Source organism: Megascapheus bottae, chromosome 21, assembly GCF_031878675.1.
Source record: "Megascapheus bottae isolate mThoBot1 chromosome 21, mThoBot2.hap1, whole genome shotgun sequence".
Lineage (NCBI taxonomy): Eukaryota > Metazoa > Chordata > Mammalia > Rodentia > Geomyidae > Megascapheus > Megascapheus bottae.
The window spans coordinates 26,968,159-26,982,229 of NC_143529.1; the positions used below are offsets into that span (position 1 = coordinate 26,968,159).

Here is a 14,071-nt window from a genome sequence, read left to right on the forward strand (position 1 = left end):
AAGGACCTCCAGGATGTTGAAACAAAAGCCATATAACGAATGATTGTTGTCCTTAATGTACTATGTTGTCTCTCATCTCCTTTGCTGTCCCTTGGTTATCTCATATTGTTATAGTATCTCACTTTGTTATCTGATATATTGAATTTATTTGTATTTGGATATTTGAAATTTGATAGGGAGGGGGGAAAACCAAGACGGGTGGGGGGTGTGGGGGGGGTTAGGGAAATGGGTACCAAGACATGTGAAAGGGTATCAATGTATGTGAATTAATGCACCTTCTATCTGGCAAATATCATGTAACCCTTTTACTAATTACAATAAAAAATGCAAAAATAAATAAATAAAAAAATAAATTATGCCATTACTTCCTAACCTTAGCATAAATAGAAACCAAGGAACACTAGCCATTATCAGAAAGTTATATAAAAATAATGCATGTTTTATTATTATTATTTCTTCCCCTTAGCCACCAAAGTTTTTCCTGCTAAAGTAAATAACAAAGCAAAAATCCTCAGAAACTCATCTTGTATTATAGTTCTCATGTTTGAACAATAAAATACTATTGGGGAAAAGAGGTTATCCTAAAACAATCCGGATTCCTGCTGCATTAGGATATTTTTCAAGGTGAACTGATGCAACCTCTGATAATAAAAGGAATTGTCAGGGAAATTTCACACAGGCTCGGCCATTAGTCCTGCAGGTTATGACTTGCTAATTGTGTGTAATAACTTCCACATTAACAGTCCTTTCAGAGAAATCGTTTTTAAAAGCAGTAAAGCACGGGGCCACACTGGAGATCACAAATATCTAACTACGTAATTAAGGAAATAGTGCCTCACAGGGTAAGATTCCTGGTGAAGGCTTCAGTGTGGTCCCTCTGAACTACATGACAGGTACAATTAAGCGATGTGCAAACCTGACTCCATCCCAAAATGCTCGAAGACACAGATCAATGATGCCTATAGAAATGTAAATTAATTTACTTGGCATCATGTAGGCAGTCTAAATACACATCTAAATGAACACATTCTTTGTAGTATCTCCTGTCAAATATGTAAATAAAGGTTATACTTTGAGTAATGTGATTCGTTCTCTGGGAGCTTCAAATCCTTACACATTCAGGTTAGCCCCACAACAAACAGCAAAAATGTATCCATTATAGATGATCACACCTGTCCTTGAGCTCAGGCTTGGCAGGTAAAGAGAATATAATAAAATCAGCAAAACAAATGCTATTTCAAAATCCAACAGGAGGCCAACTGTGAGCCTGCCTTTACATAACGAATTACCAAACAGATTCTCTCCTGTTGAAAACAAATTGAAACATTTCTCCTTTCTATATCTACGTCTTGCCACTGATAGGGTTCAAGGCTCTAAACTCACGTTTCAAGGGGTTGCTAGAAGGGATTTGTTTCTAGCATCCTTTCTGGCATCAATATTCTGTGACTCTCAGAACTCCACTGGCCAACGACACAGCCTGAATTGGGTAGGCTTAGATGTTGTTGTCTCCTATTGCTAGCTGCTGAAATCTGGCAACATGATTTCCAGGGTACCACTTATTGCCTTTGATTTGTATTTTCACAAAAGCCCTGGATCTAACTTTTGTCCCCAGTACTTGTCTTCTGTCTGTTCACCTGTATCTATCCATTTGAACAGTTGTAGTTGGAGATAACTCCAGAGCAGACAGACAACCCACATGCGAGAAGAATTGGCTGAGTGTGCATCAGCTTCTGCAAACCTGTCAGCTACCTGGCTCCAGGCAGCCCTTCCCATGACAGCTTTATGGCCGGTACTAAAGAAGAATCAATATAAGGGCAAAGGGTTGACATTTCATTTTCTAAAAAGTGATCCATTGAGGAGCAATCACCAAGCCATGTTTATCAGCCTTGGGAAGTGACATTTTTTTTTAATGGGGGAAAAGGAACAGGAATCATCTCTGGGCAACAACAGATTCAGTTCTCCCAGGGAGAAAGAGAGACTCAGAACTGGAAAACCAATGCATCTCGCTATCAATCCTGCCTTATACAATAAAGTGATCAATAAAAGCAGAAATGAAATGAAGTCATCAAGAAAAAGGTGGCTATTTTCTATCACTACAACTTTTAATAATTTTCACATTTTTTTGTTTCCTTTCTTTTGGTCAAAGCCAATGTTTTAAGCAGAACATTCGAAAGAAACAGAGTGCAAAGATTTATATCTAAACACCTCAAGTTTTCAGTATTTAGGGACAGATAAAATGAAAAAAAAAAAGGATCTAAAACTAGATTACAACGACAAAATGTTTCCAAACAACATGAAAGGTGATATGGTCAGGATGTGAGATGCCCTCTCTTTGCTCCAGCAGTGTTCTGAGCATCACATGACACTGGTTTTCAGCCCATTGTTTCTGGGCTGGTGGCCACTAATACTCAACACCTTCCACACACACACTCACACGCACACACTTTAAATGTCATCATTGCCTAACAAACATTATTTAATGGCACTGTAAAAATTTCCAATGCAAAAATAAATAAAGTTGAACCCCCTGAAACTTCTGCCCAATCCCCTTTCCCAGTCCCTGTTTCTAAATACTGGATAAACACCATGGATACATACACTTTCCCATAGATTACACACATGGCACACACACAGAGGCAAGCTCAAATGACAACAAACAAGGAAAAAGCTCTTCCTGACTGACTTCCCAAGTTTAATGACTTCGTGGAGATTCAACTCACTTCTCAATCAAACTTGCCTCACAAACTTCATACCAATAACAACAAACTCATTAACAAATACAGATGTTAAAAGAATGAGGCACTGTTCTGCACTGGGCTATTATTAGGGTGACAAAAATCCAGCTCTTATACACAATGCACAATGTTAAGAAAGGCATGTGGCAACGCACACCATCCAGACAAATTAACACGTGTGGTTACCATGCTCTTTTCAGCATGTACCATGATGAGGTGGGGCGTGGGGCCCCTGGCATAGTCAGTGACAACAGCCAAGGTGCTGCTGTGTCACTGATGACATCAGCAGCAGGCATGGGGGACAGTGGGACAGTTACTGCCTGAGGGCCAAGCAGGGCTACAGGGGAGCCAACAATAGCTCTACTGACCACCAGAGCAGTGATTACATCAACTCTTCTAGGATATGAAAAGCCATCACTTTTAACAATCTAACCCCCTACCCTGTAAAGCAGTGGATGGCATGTAAGGGCTGAAGGGGAGAAATAGGGAAAATTCTCCCACTTAAGGGACAATGATGAAGGTGCAGAGATGGGGCACATATGAGATGACAAATGGCTCCAGAGTATTGGGACAGTGTGACAAGTAAAATGGAAGCAACAGCAGTGGGAAAAATGCTTTCCAAGGAACACGCTGTCAACGCCACTCTGTGATTTTCCTTGCCTTTCTAGCTTGCTGTCAGAATCAACTTAGATTGTAAGCACTCAGAGGACAGATGATCCACAATGCCATGCCTAAGCCTTGCTCAGTGGTGAGCCTCTGGGAATGCTGTGGACCTTTGCTGAGGCAAGGCAGAGAGAACGCATTCATTGCTTTCATGATCATTATTGTCAACCAATGTGATAGATTTTTTTTTTTTTTTGCTTTTGTCAGTCAAGTCTCTCTGGACAGATGGATGCTTACAGTAAAGTCTCTCTTAACAAAGGGACACATGTAACTTCGCAGCTTGAAATACCAATACATCTCCCATTGACTTTCCCGGAAGCCTAGTTTCCTAGCGTTGCTTGGGCTTTTCTGAGACCCACAGCAGTGTCAGCTGCAGGAAAACCTTGGGAAGATCAAAGGAGTTTGACATGCAAACACAATGCTCGTAATGCTAATCATAAGCCTTGGCTTTGTGCAGAAAAGACAATAGGCTTCCCCATAAAACCAAGCCTGAGGTGCATTCAAGAGAGTGATTTCAGCCCTTACCTCTTGCTGATGACAAAAGCTGCAATAAGAATGACCACAAGCACCACACTGCCAGAGACAGAGACCAGAAGAACAGTGGAGTTGGCCCCATCTCCAATGATCCTGGAGGGCACTGGAAGGGCAATTACACAGGGGTCAAACAGGGGAAAGTTTTAAGAGGAAGAACCTCTGCTTGTGTCCCCATGTTGAACGTTCTGAAGCTATTGGGATTTCTACAAGCCTCTGCTGACCCTGCGTGAGTGTTCACTGACTAAGATAGCCTTCATAGGATAAACACCTTCTTTCTATCATTGTATGGCAGGCAAACCTAAAGACTTATTAAATTCTATTTGGCAAAGATACTCTGATGCATTTTCCTTAATGCCATCACCTTATACAATGAATGTATATGTATATGTATACACATACAGCTCTTATTGTGTGTAGGTGTGTGTGTGTGTGTGTGTGTGTGTGTGTGTGTGTACTCCTTGGTGAGAAAAAAAAGCCTGGAAATTTCAGATGGGAGAAATGGTTTTCTTTCCCTCATAGTTTTTAAAAATCTACCTTTTATGTCCTCTTTGTGGGTCTGCTGGAAATATCAAGGACTTCAGTTCTCTTCTCATTTAGCCCTACTTCCTTATCTGATTTTTTCATTCTCATTATATTAATAATAATTTATAAATAAAATCATCTTCTATAACAAATGCTCATAAAAATATCTTACCAAATAGGTTCAATTCTAGCTTGTAAGGAATCTTACACCCCAGCTTGGATCCAATTGACAATGTATAGAGATTGGAAATGTTTATCAAAAGGGGGCTTAAAATCATATACACAACTGATCTGACTTGATTTAAAGGATTCCAAAAAATAAATGGGGGGCGGGGATGGTATTTTTGGCTCCTTCTTTAATGTTCTTTCTCAGAAAGAAAACTTCTTATCTTAATATAGGGTAGCTATGCAACCCTCAATTAGTCAGTTTAGTAATTCCATTTTTCATGGTTTATAGAAGGCTTTAAATGAGAAAGCAAAATTGGCAACATTGTTTATTCATATGAAAAGACAGATCAGATAGACTATGAAAAATGGCTCTTCCCTAAATAGCAGGAGATGGATTGTCCAAGTTGCAGACATTGGCTATCTTATTTCATACCACATCCACTGCAACAAAATGGATGCCAACTAAAACGAATAGAAAGAAAGCTCCTTAGATTTCAGCTTAGGGGGATTCCCTTGGTACTATGAAAGAATGTGAGAACAGGCCTGGGTGGCCCTTTTTACCTGTGTTGGTTGTGACCTCCAAGGGCTCACTAAAGTCACCATAACCAGCTGCTGTCCTGGCTCGCACATGGAACACATATGAAGTCAGGGGATTCAGACCTTTGATGTCCGTGTTCCTGGCGGCTGTCCGAACAATACGATAACTTCTTTCATTCTGATCCTACATTACAGGGAGATACAATTGCAAAAGGCAGCGAAGTTAAGTCCCCTGTTGACTTTAGACACAGAATTGAAGCTGAGCCAATCTCAGGAACTGAAAGTGAAGGGAGCTGCATGCAGTCGCTATGAGACCTGTGTGGTCTTTAATGCTGTAACTATTTTGTAGATGTTGAAAGAAATGCAGAATTCAAGTCTGACTGTTGGTGATAATCTTGTGTGGGGGGGGAAATAACATTAAGTGTTGGTGGATGCTCTTCTACTTCCATACCAAGCAATTTAAGATCCCTGGTCTTGATAGCCTTGAACACAAATAGTTCTCTTTTAAAATATTGTCCTTTAAATGACAAGTTATTTATAGAAATAATACATTCCTATAACTTCAAGGTGTAGAAGAATGCAATTTTGCATCCCCAATTTTCTATTAAAAGGAACTAGAAACCACACCATCACTCTGAATAGCACTGACGTGTTTAAACACATCATTATTTCACTCTTGTAAGTCAGTCTCTCTGATGGAAGGGTTATACATTAGGACCTCTTAGCTGTTTTCATTTCCATTGCTAGAAAGAACTACAGTTATATTAACATAAGACAAGTAAATGATAAACTTCAGATTTGCTGGATAAGCAAAAATACATTTCATAATGATATTCACAGGCGTTTCACAAGTTAGAAGTGGTCATAAACTAAATGGGAGGGAGGGAGAGGGAAGGAGGAAGGGAGGGAGGGAAAGAGGAAGGAAGGAAAAGGAGATAAGGACAGAGGATAGGAGGGAAGAGAAAAGAAAGGGAGGGAGAAGGAAGGAGGAAAGAAGGAGAGGGGGAAGGGAAAGATGGAAGGAGGGCGCAAGAAGGATGGAAAGAGGGAAGTATAAAGGGACAGAGGGAAGCGAGGAAGAATTAAGGAGGAAGAGAGGGAAGGGAAGGGAAGGGAAGGGAAGGGCAGAGTATTACCTTCTCATAATACTTGACTTCATATTCTAAGATAACCCCATTGGGTCGATCTGGTTCCAGCCAAGCCAGAGCCACACTGTATCTTGTGACTTCTTTAGCCTGGACCAAAGCAATGGATGATGGCGCTGTCAGGAAAACAAGAAGGCATTTTATTTTAGGGTTACTAGTTAATAATCGATCTTACTTAAAAACTTCATTTAGAAGTATTTTCTACATTTTTGTGTTAACCAGTATAAGCATTTAAAAATAAATTCACTCCAAATATTTGTTTTGTATATAGTTTATATTTAAAAAGACCATCTGTCAAGCAGTGACCTGCTGGGTCAACAGGCCTACCCCAAGAATCACTTTCCCGCCCCCTGAGACATTTTTCACACAAAGTTGTAGGTAAAGGAAAGGCTGGGCTATCCAGGTTGGTGTTCAGGAAATCCTCTTACGGTCCGTAGCCTGCCTTTCATCCTACTTTCCAGTGTTCAAAGTGTCATTTTACTGATATTAAATGTCATACAACCAAGGGAAAATGTAAGTCTTTCATAGGCAATCTAGGGAATGCTAGAAGGCAAAGAAAGGATTTCTACTTTTTCCAATACAAATAAAAGTAGCAATTCTTTACCGGGAGGATTTTCACTTTAAATATGACCATGCAAATAATGAAGAACACAAACATCATGCTGGTCTCTCTGGACATCAGTGGCAAGGTCATGGCTATGTAATGAGAGTTGAAAGATGGCGTTTGCCTGCTGAACTGCCACCTTTCCTCTTTCCACTGAGGGCCTGGGAAGGAAGGCCATACTTGAGATGGGTAAAAAGCAGGCAGCCTGATAGCCTGTAGTACTCTGTAGTAGTGTCATCTCCAGCCAATTGTCATCAAGCGGTGCTGTGACTGACAAGGGCTGATACAGCTGTATAATGACCCGAGAGAAGAGTGAACATTCATGAAATCCTTAATCTTCTCTAACAAAGCTGTCCTGTGCAACTCGAGATTACGGGGCTTCCCACATGGAATTCATCTTCACTTTTTGTTCTCTAACTCTGGGAATATGTGAAAACAATCACCCAAAGATGTCTCTCGAGGAACAACAAATTAATAACAAATTAATCAGCCTTCTGCCCTTCCTCAATACATACAAGACTACATCTCCAGGCTAGGGGGGAAAACAATAAAGTAAAACAAATTGCTACTGAAAATGGTCCAGTTTAACCATATTTGATGGGTCTCCAGGGGGTGGCAGAGAAACCAATACGACAAATGGCATTCATGAAAAAAGATGTCTCAACCACGAAACGGAATCCAGAAGGGGCTTCTCAGAGAAACAGCGATTTGACAGCCTGACATCTCTGTTAGGAACACATCAAGAGGGCGATGTACACACACACACACACACACACACACACACACACACACACACACACACACACACACTGATTCTCCTATCTTTCTCTCTGTTCCAAAGTTCTTCCAGATTGTATTCCAAGCATAAACATAAGTGAAAAATACAATGGATACACATGTTCTCCATCAAAGGCAACTCAAAGGTTAGCAATACCGAACTGGATGAACAAAGACATATGGAAGCCACTGAGCATCTGAGGGAATGAAAAATGGAAATGTGCTCATTAGAGGCATTAAGACTCTCTTTCCCTAAGACACAGACACACAGCAACATATACAGGCAAACACATACACATGCATACATCACACACATAGGTATACAGCACGTGGAGATGTACATATGAGCAGCACACACATTGCCTTTCTTTGCTAGCTGACATAGAGCTACTGTCCCTAGGACACAAGGAGCAAAACTTCCTTAAATGTGGATGGAGCCAAGCACGAAGGTTGCCTGGCTGTGAAAAGCCTGTTCACTGCAGGTAATAAATACATTGTTTCACAGAGCACTTTAACATACACTCTATAAAAAGGGGCTCTTTAAACGCTGGTGTTCAGGATTGGGAAATGAAATAGGAAAGTGAAGCCATTAGAAAGGAGGCAGGCGCGAAGATCATAAAATTATAAGATGAACTTTCTCGGGTTAGATTCTGATAACTGATATATTCCTTGGAAAGAATTGGCTGGTCTGCCCTTCCTCATGTACTGATGAACTGAGACGCCTTTGCTCTAGTTGGGTTATCACCAAGCTGTGGTATGTGGGGGAAATGAATCCAATTCCCACTTCAGGAGATGAAGCAAAATTCCTGTGTCCATTCAAGGGGTATAGGAGCTCAATCTTGGGGCTTGGAAATCTCCAACAGGGAGCCAGCAATATAATATAATCATGTTAGTTAATAGAATACTTCCGATATAGTCATACTCAGAAAATACATTGGCATAAATGTGAAAATAAACTAATAGAGGACCTGAACTCAGATGTTATAAAAATGTTGGAAAATGGGAAATATAAGGAGAAATACAAGTGAGAGGCAAGAAAGACTGAAGGGAAGTTAAATGGCAAGAAGGAGACAGAAAATTGCTGAGCTGATGGTATTTGTCTCTGGTAACTGCTTACAGAAATGCAACCAGAGCAAAGTAGCACAATTAATTCTAATACGAAAAAAAAAAAAAAAAACAACCAAAAAAACAACATTATATTATGTGGCTGTCCAGCCTGAATTCTTTGTATTTTTGTATTGGTTCTGGGGCTTGAAGGCAGGGCCTGTGTGCTATCCCTTAAGCTTTTTCCTCTCAATGCCTCGACTTGGTGGTTATTTGGAACAAAAGAGTCGCAGGACTTTCCTGTCTGAACTGGCCTTAAATGGCGATCTTCAGATCTCAGCCTTCTGAGGATTACACATGCGAGCCACCAGTGAACCAAGAGCATCTTACTGGGGCACAGTGACAGAAATAATACATGGTCAAATGAGGCTGGGTGACATACCTAAACCATACAATTGCCTTGAAGTATAATCTAGAAGTCAGAGCTTCAAACTTCCTCTGCTAAGAACAGTGGTTTGAGAAAAATTCCGCATTGCCTAACTGCTACTTTTACAAAGGAAGCAAAGTTGATTGTCCTCCACATTCGAAGCTGCATTCAGGCTCTTCCCTTGCCTTTTCGATCCTGTTTCCAACATAGCCTCTAACTCTACATCTGGAAGCCATCACCCAGCCGTATGTGCCTGCCTGCACCTCATTTCCAGAGATGAGACATTTGGCAATGGAATTTCCCGGTTCTTCCTTACCCTTGTGGGTCCCAAATGTCAACCTTCTCCTGCCACCCATTTGTGTCACAGACTTCTGCAACTCTTACTACAATTTCAGTGATATTGTTCTGAATTGCATTATTTCCAGGTCTGTGAGTCTTGAGAAAAAGAAACTTTCCATTTATAAGAGTGCACTAAACACTAATATCACTGTAAGGGCTGGAGAAAGGAGACTTCCACATGGTTTTCAGGCAGAAGACTTTATTAGCAGAACGAAAACCTAATTCAGGCCTGCAGGAGATGAACATGTGCAGAGAGTGGACCCTAAAGCAATCAGTGAGGATATAGGGGCAGAGGGCAGGATGGAGATATAGCCTTAGCTGATGCAGAAGTGACTCAGAGGAAGAGGAAGTGACTTCAGAGCCTGGAGGACTTCTCACTGCCCTTAGGTGCTCCAGTTACCTGGGTCACATGTGACCAGAGAGAAATCAAAAGGGAAAGGGTCCATTTTTCCCAGGAGTGAGCCTAACAATTACTTCCTCTTAATGGTAGCAATCAGAAACATGAATATAATCTGCAAACAAAACAAAGCTATCAGTGTTTACAGGGCACTCTTGCCCTTTGGAACCTTGTGAACATGGAGAGTAAGCCAAGTGCTGGTGGCTAGTGCCTGGAATTTTAATAACTCCGGAAGCTGAGATCCAATGAGGGAGATACAAAATCTGCCCAGGCATAAAATTCCATGAGACTCTTCGCTCCAGTTAACCAGTAAAAACCAAAAGTGGAGCTGTGGCTCAGGTATTAGTCTTAGTAAAAACAGATAGATACATATATAAATAAAAGCCAAGACAGAGCATAAGTCCCTAAGTTAAAGCCTAGTATTGGCACAAAATGGGAGTGGGGGAGGAGGGAGGAGAGAGACAGAGACAGGAACAGAGAGACAGAAAGGATATAGAAGTACCAAGTATAGACCAGTCCTGAACTGATACTCTGAACTTGGAATATTTGGAATTACTGAGACAAAATTCAAAAGGAAAAGGAACTAATTTTCACCTAAGGTGACTCAATATTATGTAACATTCCAAGTAATTCTTCCTTCAAACACCTCTGAAGTCACCTCTGCTGTTTCCATATCTGTAAAACACTGCCTCTATCCTGACTTCTGTTTAGGAATATTTAGATCGTGAATCCCAAAGAACAAACTGATAAAGGTACAGATAGAACAACCCCTCCACTGAAATGGTAAATGAACAAATGAATGCTTTAGTTCCTAAGAATCAGAACATCACAGGCATTTTAGAGATCAAGTAGAACAAAATTTTCTCAGCTGCCTCTGCATGATCTGATTTATATTCTAACACCCAGTAGGGACAAAGTTCTTCCACAGTACTGACTCATTCTCCATGCACACACTTAATAAGTACCTAGGGAATGAGGAAAACTCAGTAAAACAATCCTCAGATCATACCATCTTATAGTTTAGAAAGGAAAAAAAATTAAGAACGTTTTGTAATAGTTTTGCCCCCAAACTCATTCTAATATAAACTCAAGTACCCATTTTCCTAGAATTTGACAATGGAAAATTCTAATCTGTATTCAAACTCTCCTGGTGATGTGGAGGAAAGAACAGGAGAAGGGCCCTTGTCATTACACGCTTCCTGCAGGCACACAACACACCTACTGAAAAGTCAAAGGTGAGTCCAGGAGGAAGATGGAGGGTGATTTATACACCCTCACCAAAAGAAAGAGATGCATCACAGTTTAAAAAGCATTCCTAACTACCCACAGACTTCCTTCATAAAGAACATGGTTGTCGTAAGCACAGTTGTGTGCCCTTGGTAAAAAGCAGGCATTGTTTAATGGTTGGAATTTAGCCCTAACCGATAGTAAGAAGGGCTGGTTAGACCAGTTGACAGGAGCATGGCTACAGAAAGATGATAGATGCAAAAATCACAAAGGCAAGCACTACGAGAGGGTGGTTTCCAAAGAAAGATTTATGGCCTCATTCAACCAAGTCCATAATTTTCTGAATTTGGCAGCAGAATTTCCAATGACCAAAAGATGCCAATTTTACTGTTCTGAGACTTTTTCTTTCTTTTTTCTTTTTTGCTGCTGATTCTAATGGGGAGTTTTAGAAATTCTTAATTCAAAGCATGTCTTTCATTTCCTTTTTTATTTACAAAGCCATACTGACATATGCATTCATTTGGCCATTCAACAAATACTATTTAAGACTTTGCTTTGGAAGGCAGTATGGCAGTGCCTCAAAAGGCTAAACATAGAGCTCCCCTATGACCCAGCAATTCCACTACTTGGCATTTACCCAACCATCCAGAAACTAGGGCATACTAAATCCACTAGCACAATGATGTTCATTGCAGCACTATTTATCATAGCAAAGATATGGAACCAACCTAGATGTCCCTCAGTTGATGAGTGGATCAACAAGTTGTGGTATTTGTACACAATGGAATTCTATGCTGCTGTCAGAAAAAATGACATCGACCCATTTGTTAGGAAATGGAAAGACTTAGAAAAAAATCATATTAAGTGAAGTAAGCCAGACTCAAAGGAACTTAGGCTCAATGGTTTCCCTCATTTGTCATAACCAGTAGAAACCTTGGGCTCTACTAGCAGAGATCTGCAATAGAGCAAAACATTGATACATAAGGCCATATAGTATGAAGCTAACTGAAAGGACCTCCAGGATATTGAAACAAAAGCCATATAAACGAATGACTGTTGTCCTTAATGTACTATGTTATCTCTCATCTCTTTTGCTGTCCCTTGGGTATCTCATATTGTTACAGTTATGTGATATATTTGTTATCTGATATATTGGATTTATTTGTATTTGGTTATTTGAATTTGGATAGGGAGGGGGGGAAAACCAAAACGGGGGAGAGGGTAATGGGGACCAAGACATGTGAAAGGGTATCAATGTATGTGAATTAATGCGCCCTCTATCTGGCAAATATCATGTAACCCTTTTATTAATTACAATAAAAAAATAGTAAAAAAAAAAAAAGACTTTGCTTGAAAAACTTAGAAGCCAAAGTAGAGCTAAATAGGCATTGACAATTAGAATGCTAACTCTTACTTGACCAAAGGAAATTAGTGCTGGGAATAGCAGCCAAAATAAGGACATTATGGCTGGAAAGGTCATCATTGAAAGATTTGGAGTAAGGTGGATGGGGTGTGGCATAAAGAGGAGGGACAAAACAGAATGATTAATGAGCAAAATCTACTGGTGGCAAATATGATGCGAATTCTCAGGGTCTGGTCCTGTATAGTTAAAGGCCTTCATTCTCTATAGCATATTTGAAACAGGGAAACAACGCAAAATGTTTGATCCACATACTCATTTTTCACATTTCTAATCAAGCTTAAATTTTTTTTATGAAAATTGGAGGCCTGACGTATTTTACTTGATATCTCAAACAAGTTACTTTAGCTTTCTTAACTTTCCTTTCCCTATCTGTAAAATATCTGGTTTCCAAATACAAGCTTATAAGCTAACTAGAATGTATTTTTGTTTGTCTTTTTATGAGTGTACTGGGGCTTGAATTCTGAGTCTGGGTATTTTCCCTTGGCTTTTTTTTTTTTTTTTTGCCAGTCCTGGGCTTGGGCTCAGGGCTAGAGCACTGTCCTTGAACTTTCTCAAGGCTAGCACTCTACCACTTGAGCCTCAACACCACTTCCGGCTTTTTGCTATGTATGTGGGGTACCAAGGAATCGAACCCGGGTCTTCGTGCATGCTAGGAAAGCACTCTACCACTAGGCCAAACTCCCGGCCCCGTCGCTTGGCTTTTTTGCTAATGATGGTCACTCTATCACTTGAGCTACCATTCTGGCTTTTTAATGGCTAATTGGAAATAAGAGTTTCTGAACTTTCCTGTCCTGGTTGGCTTTGAACCTTGGTCCTCCAAACACAGCCTTCTGAATATGTTGTATTACAGGCGTGAGACATAGATGCCTGGAATAGATTGCAGTCTTACAAACAGGCTGCTTTGTTCATCTCTATGCCCACATTTTTTGAGATGTCTAGTATATTGTGCACAGACCATATATTTAAGCATACAAGTGAACTAAATGTTAAAATGATCTAAAAATTTTGTGTAGATGGCGCAACATTTCCTGAATAAACGGTGCCAGTCATAGCCATTCTGAAAATGAATCCCCATCTGCACTGGTTTCGGATGACCTTCTGTGGGCTTAATTTTGCTATTTAGGTTTCACCAAGTCATTGACAAATGGAAGCGAAACAAATGACAATTCCAGTTATAAGTGGGCTCTCTGTTTCTAAGGTGTGTGGAGATACTTCTGTGCATTTTTGCCTATGCAGACTGCCAAATGTCACTCAAATGTAAGTGTGCGTTCAAAGAGCTTCCAGTGCACCTGTTCTAGTCAGTGTTTTAAGGGGCTGCTCTTTGGATGGAGGAAAGTATTTACAGTGTGCTCAGTTATCTTTCCCTGTCAGACATGTGCAAATGGCTCTCCTGATTTCCATGTTTACAAAAAAAAAACCACAAACAATGAAGGAGTTCTGAATCCAGATAGAACCCCCAAATATGTCCAAATATCTTGGAATAGACTTAGCATTCTAACATGCACCATGGCAGTCAGTCAATGCCAGGA

The 14,071-nt window shown here is 40.3% G+C and overlaps 1 protein-coding gene across 1 annotated transcript in view; it reads right to left on the reverse strand.

Moving 5' to 3' along the window:
- Epha4 (EPH receptor A4) overlaps positions 1 to 14,071 on the reverse strand; it is a 147,560-nt gene that overhangs the window by 32,911 nt on the left and 100,578 nt on the right. Inside the window, exons 6-8 of the mRNA XM_090354898.1 lie at positions 6,296 to 6,420; positions 5,184 to 5,343; positions 3,924 to 4,035 (exon numbers count right to left, since the gene is read on the reverse strand). Coding sequence (XP_090211024.1) covers positions 3,924 to 4,035; positions 5,184 to 5,343; positions 6,296 to 6,420 — 397 coding nt within the window. The remainder of the gene's footprint in view (positions 1 to 3,923; positions 4,036 to 5,183; positions 5,344 to 6,295; positions 6,421 to 14,071) is intronic.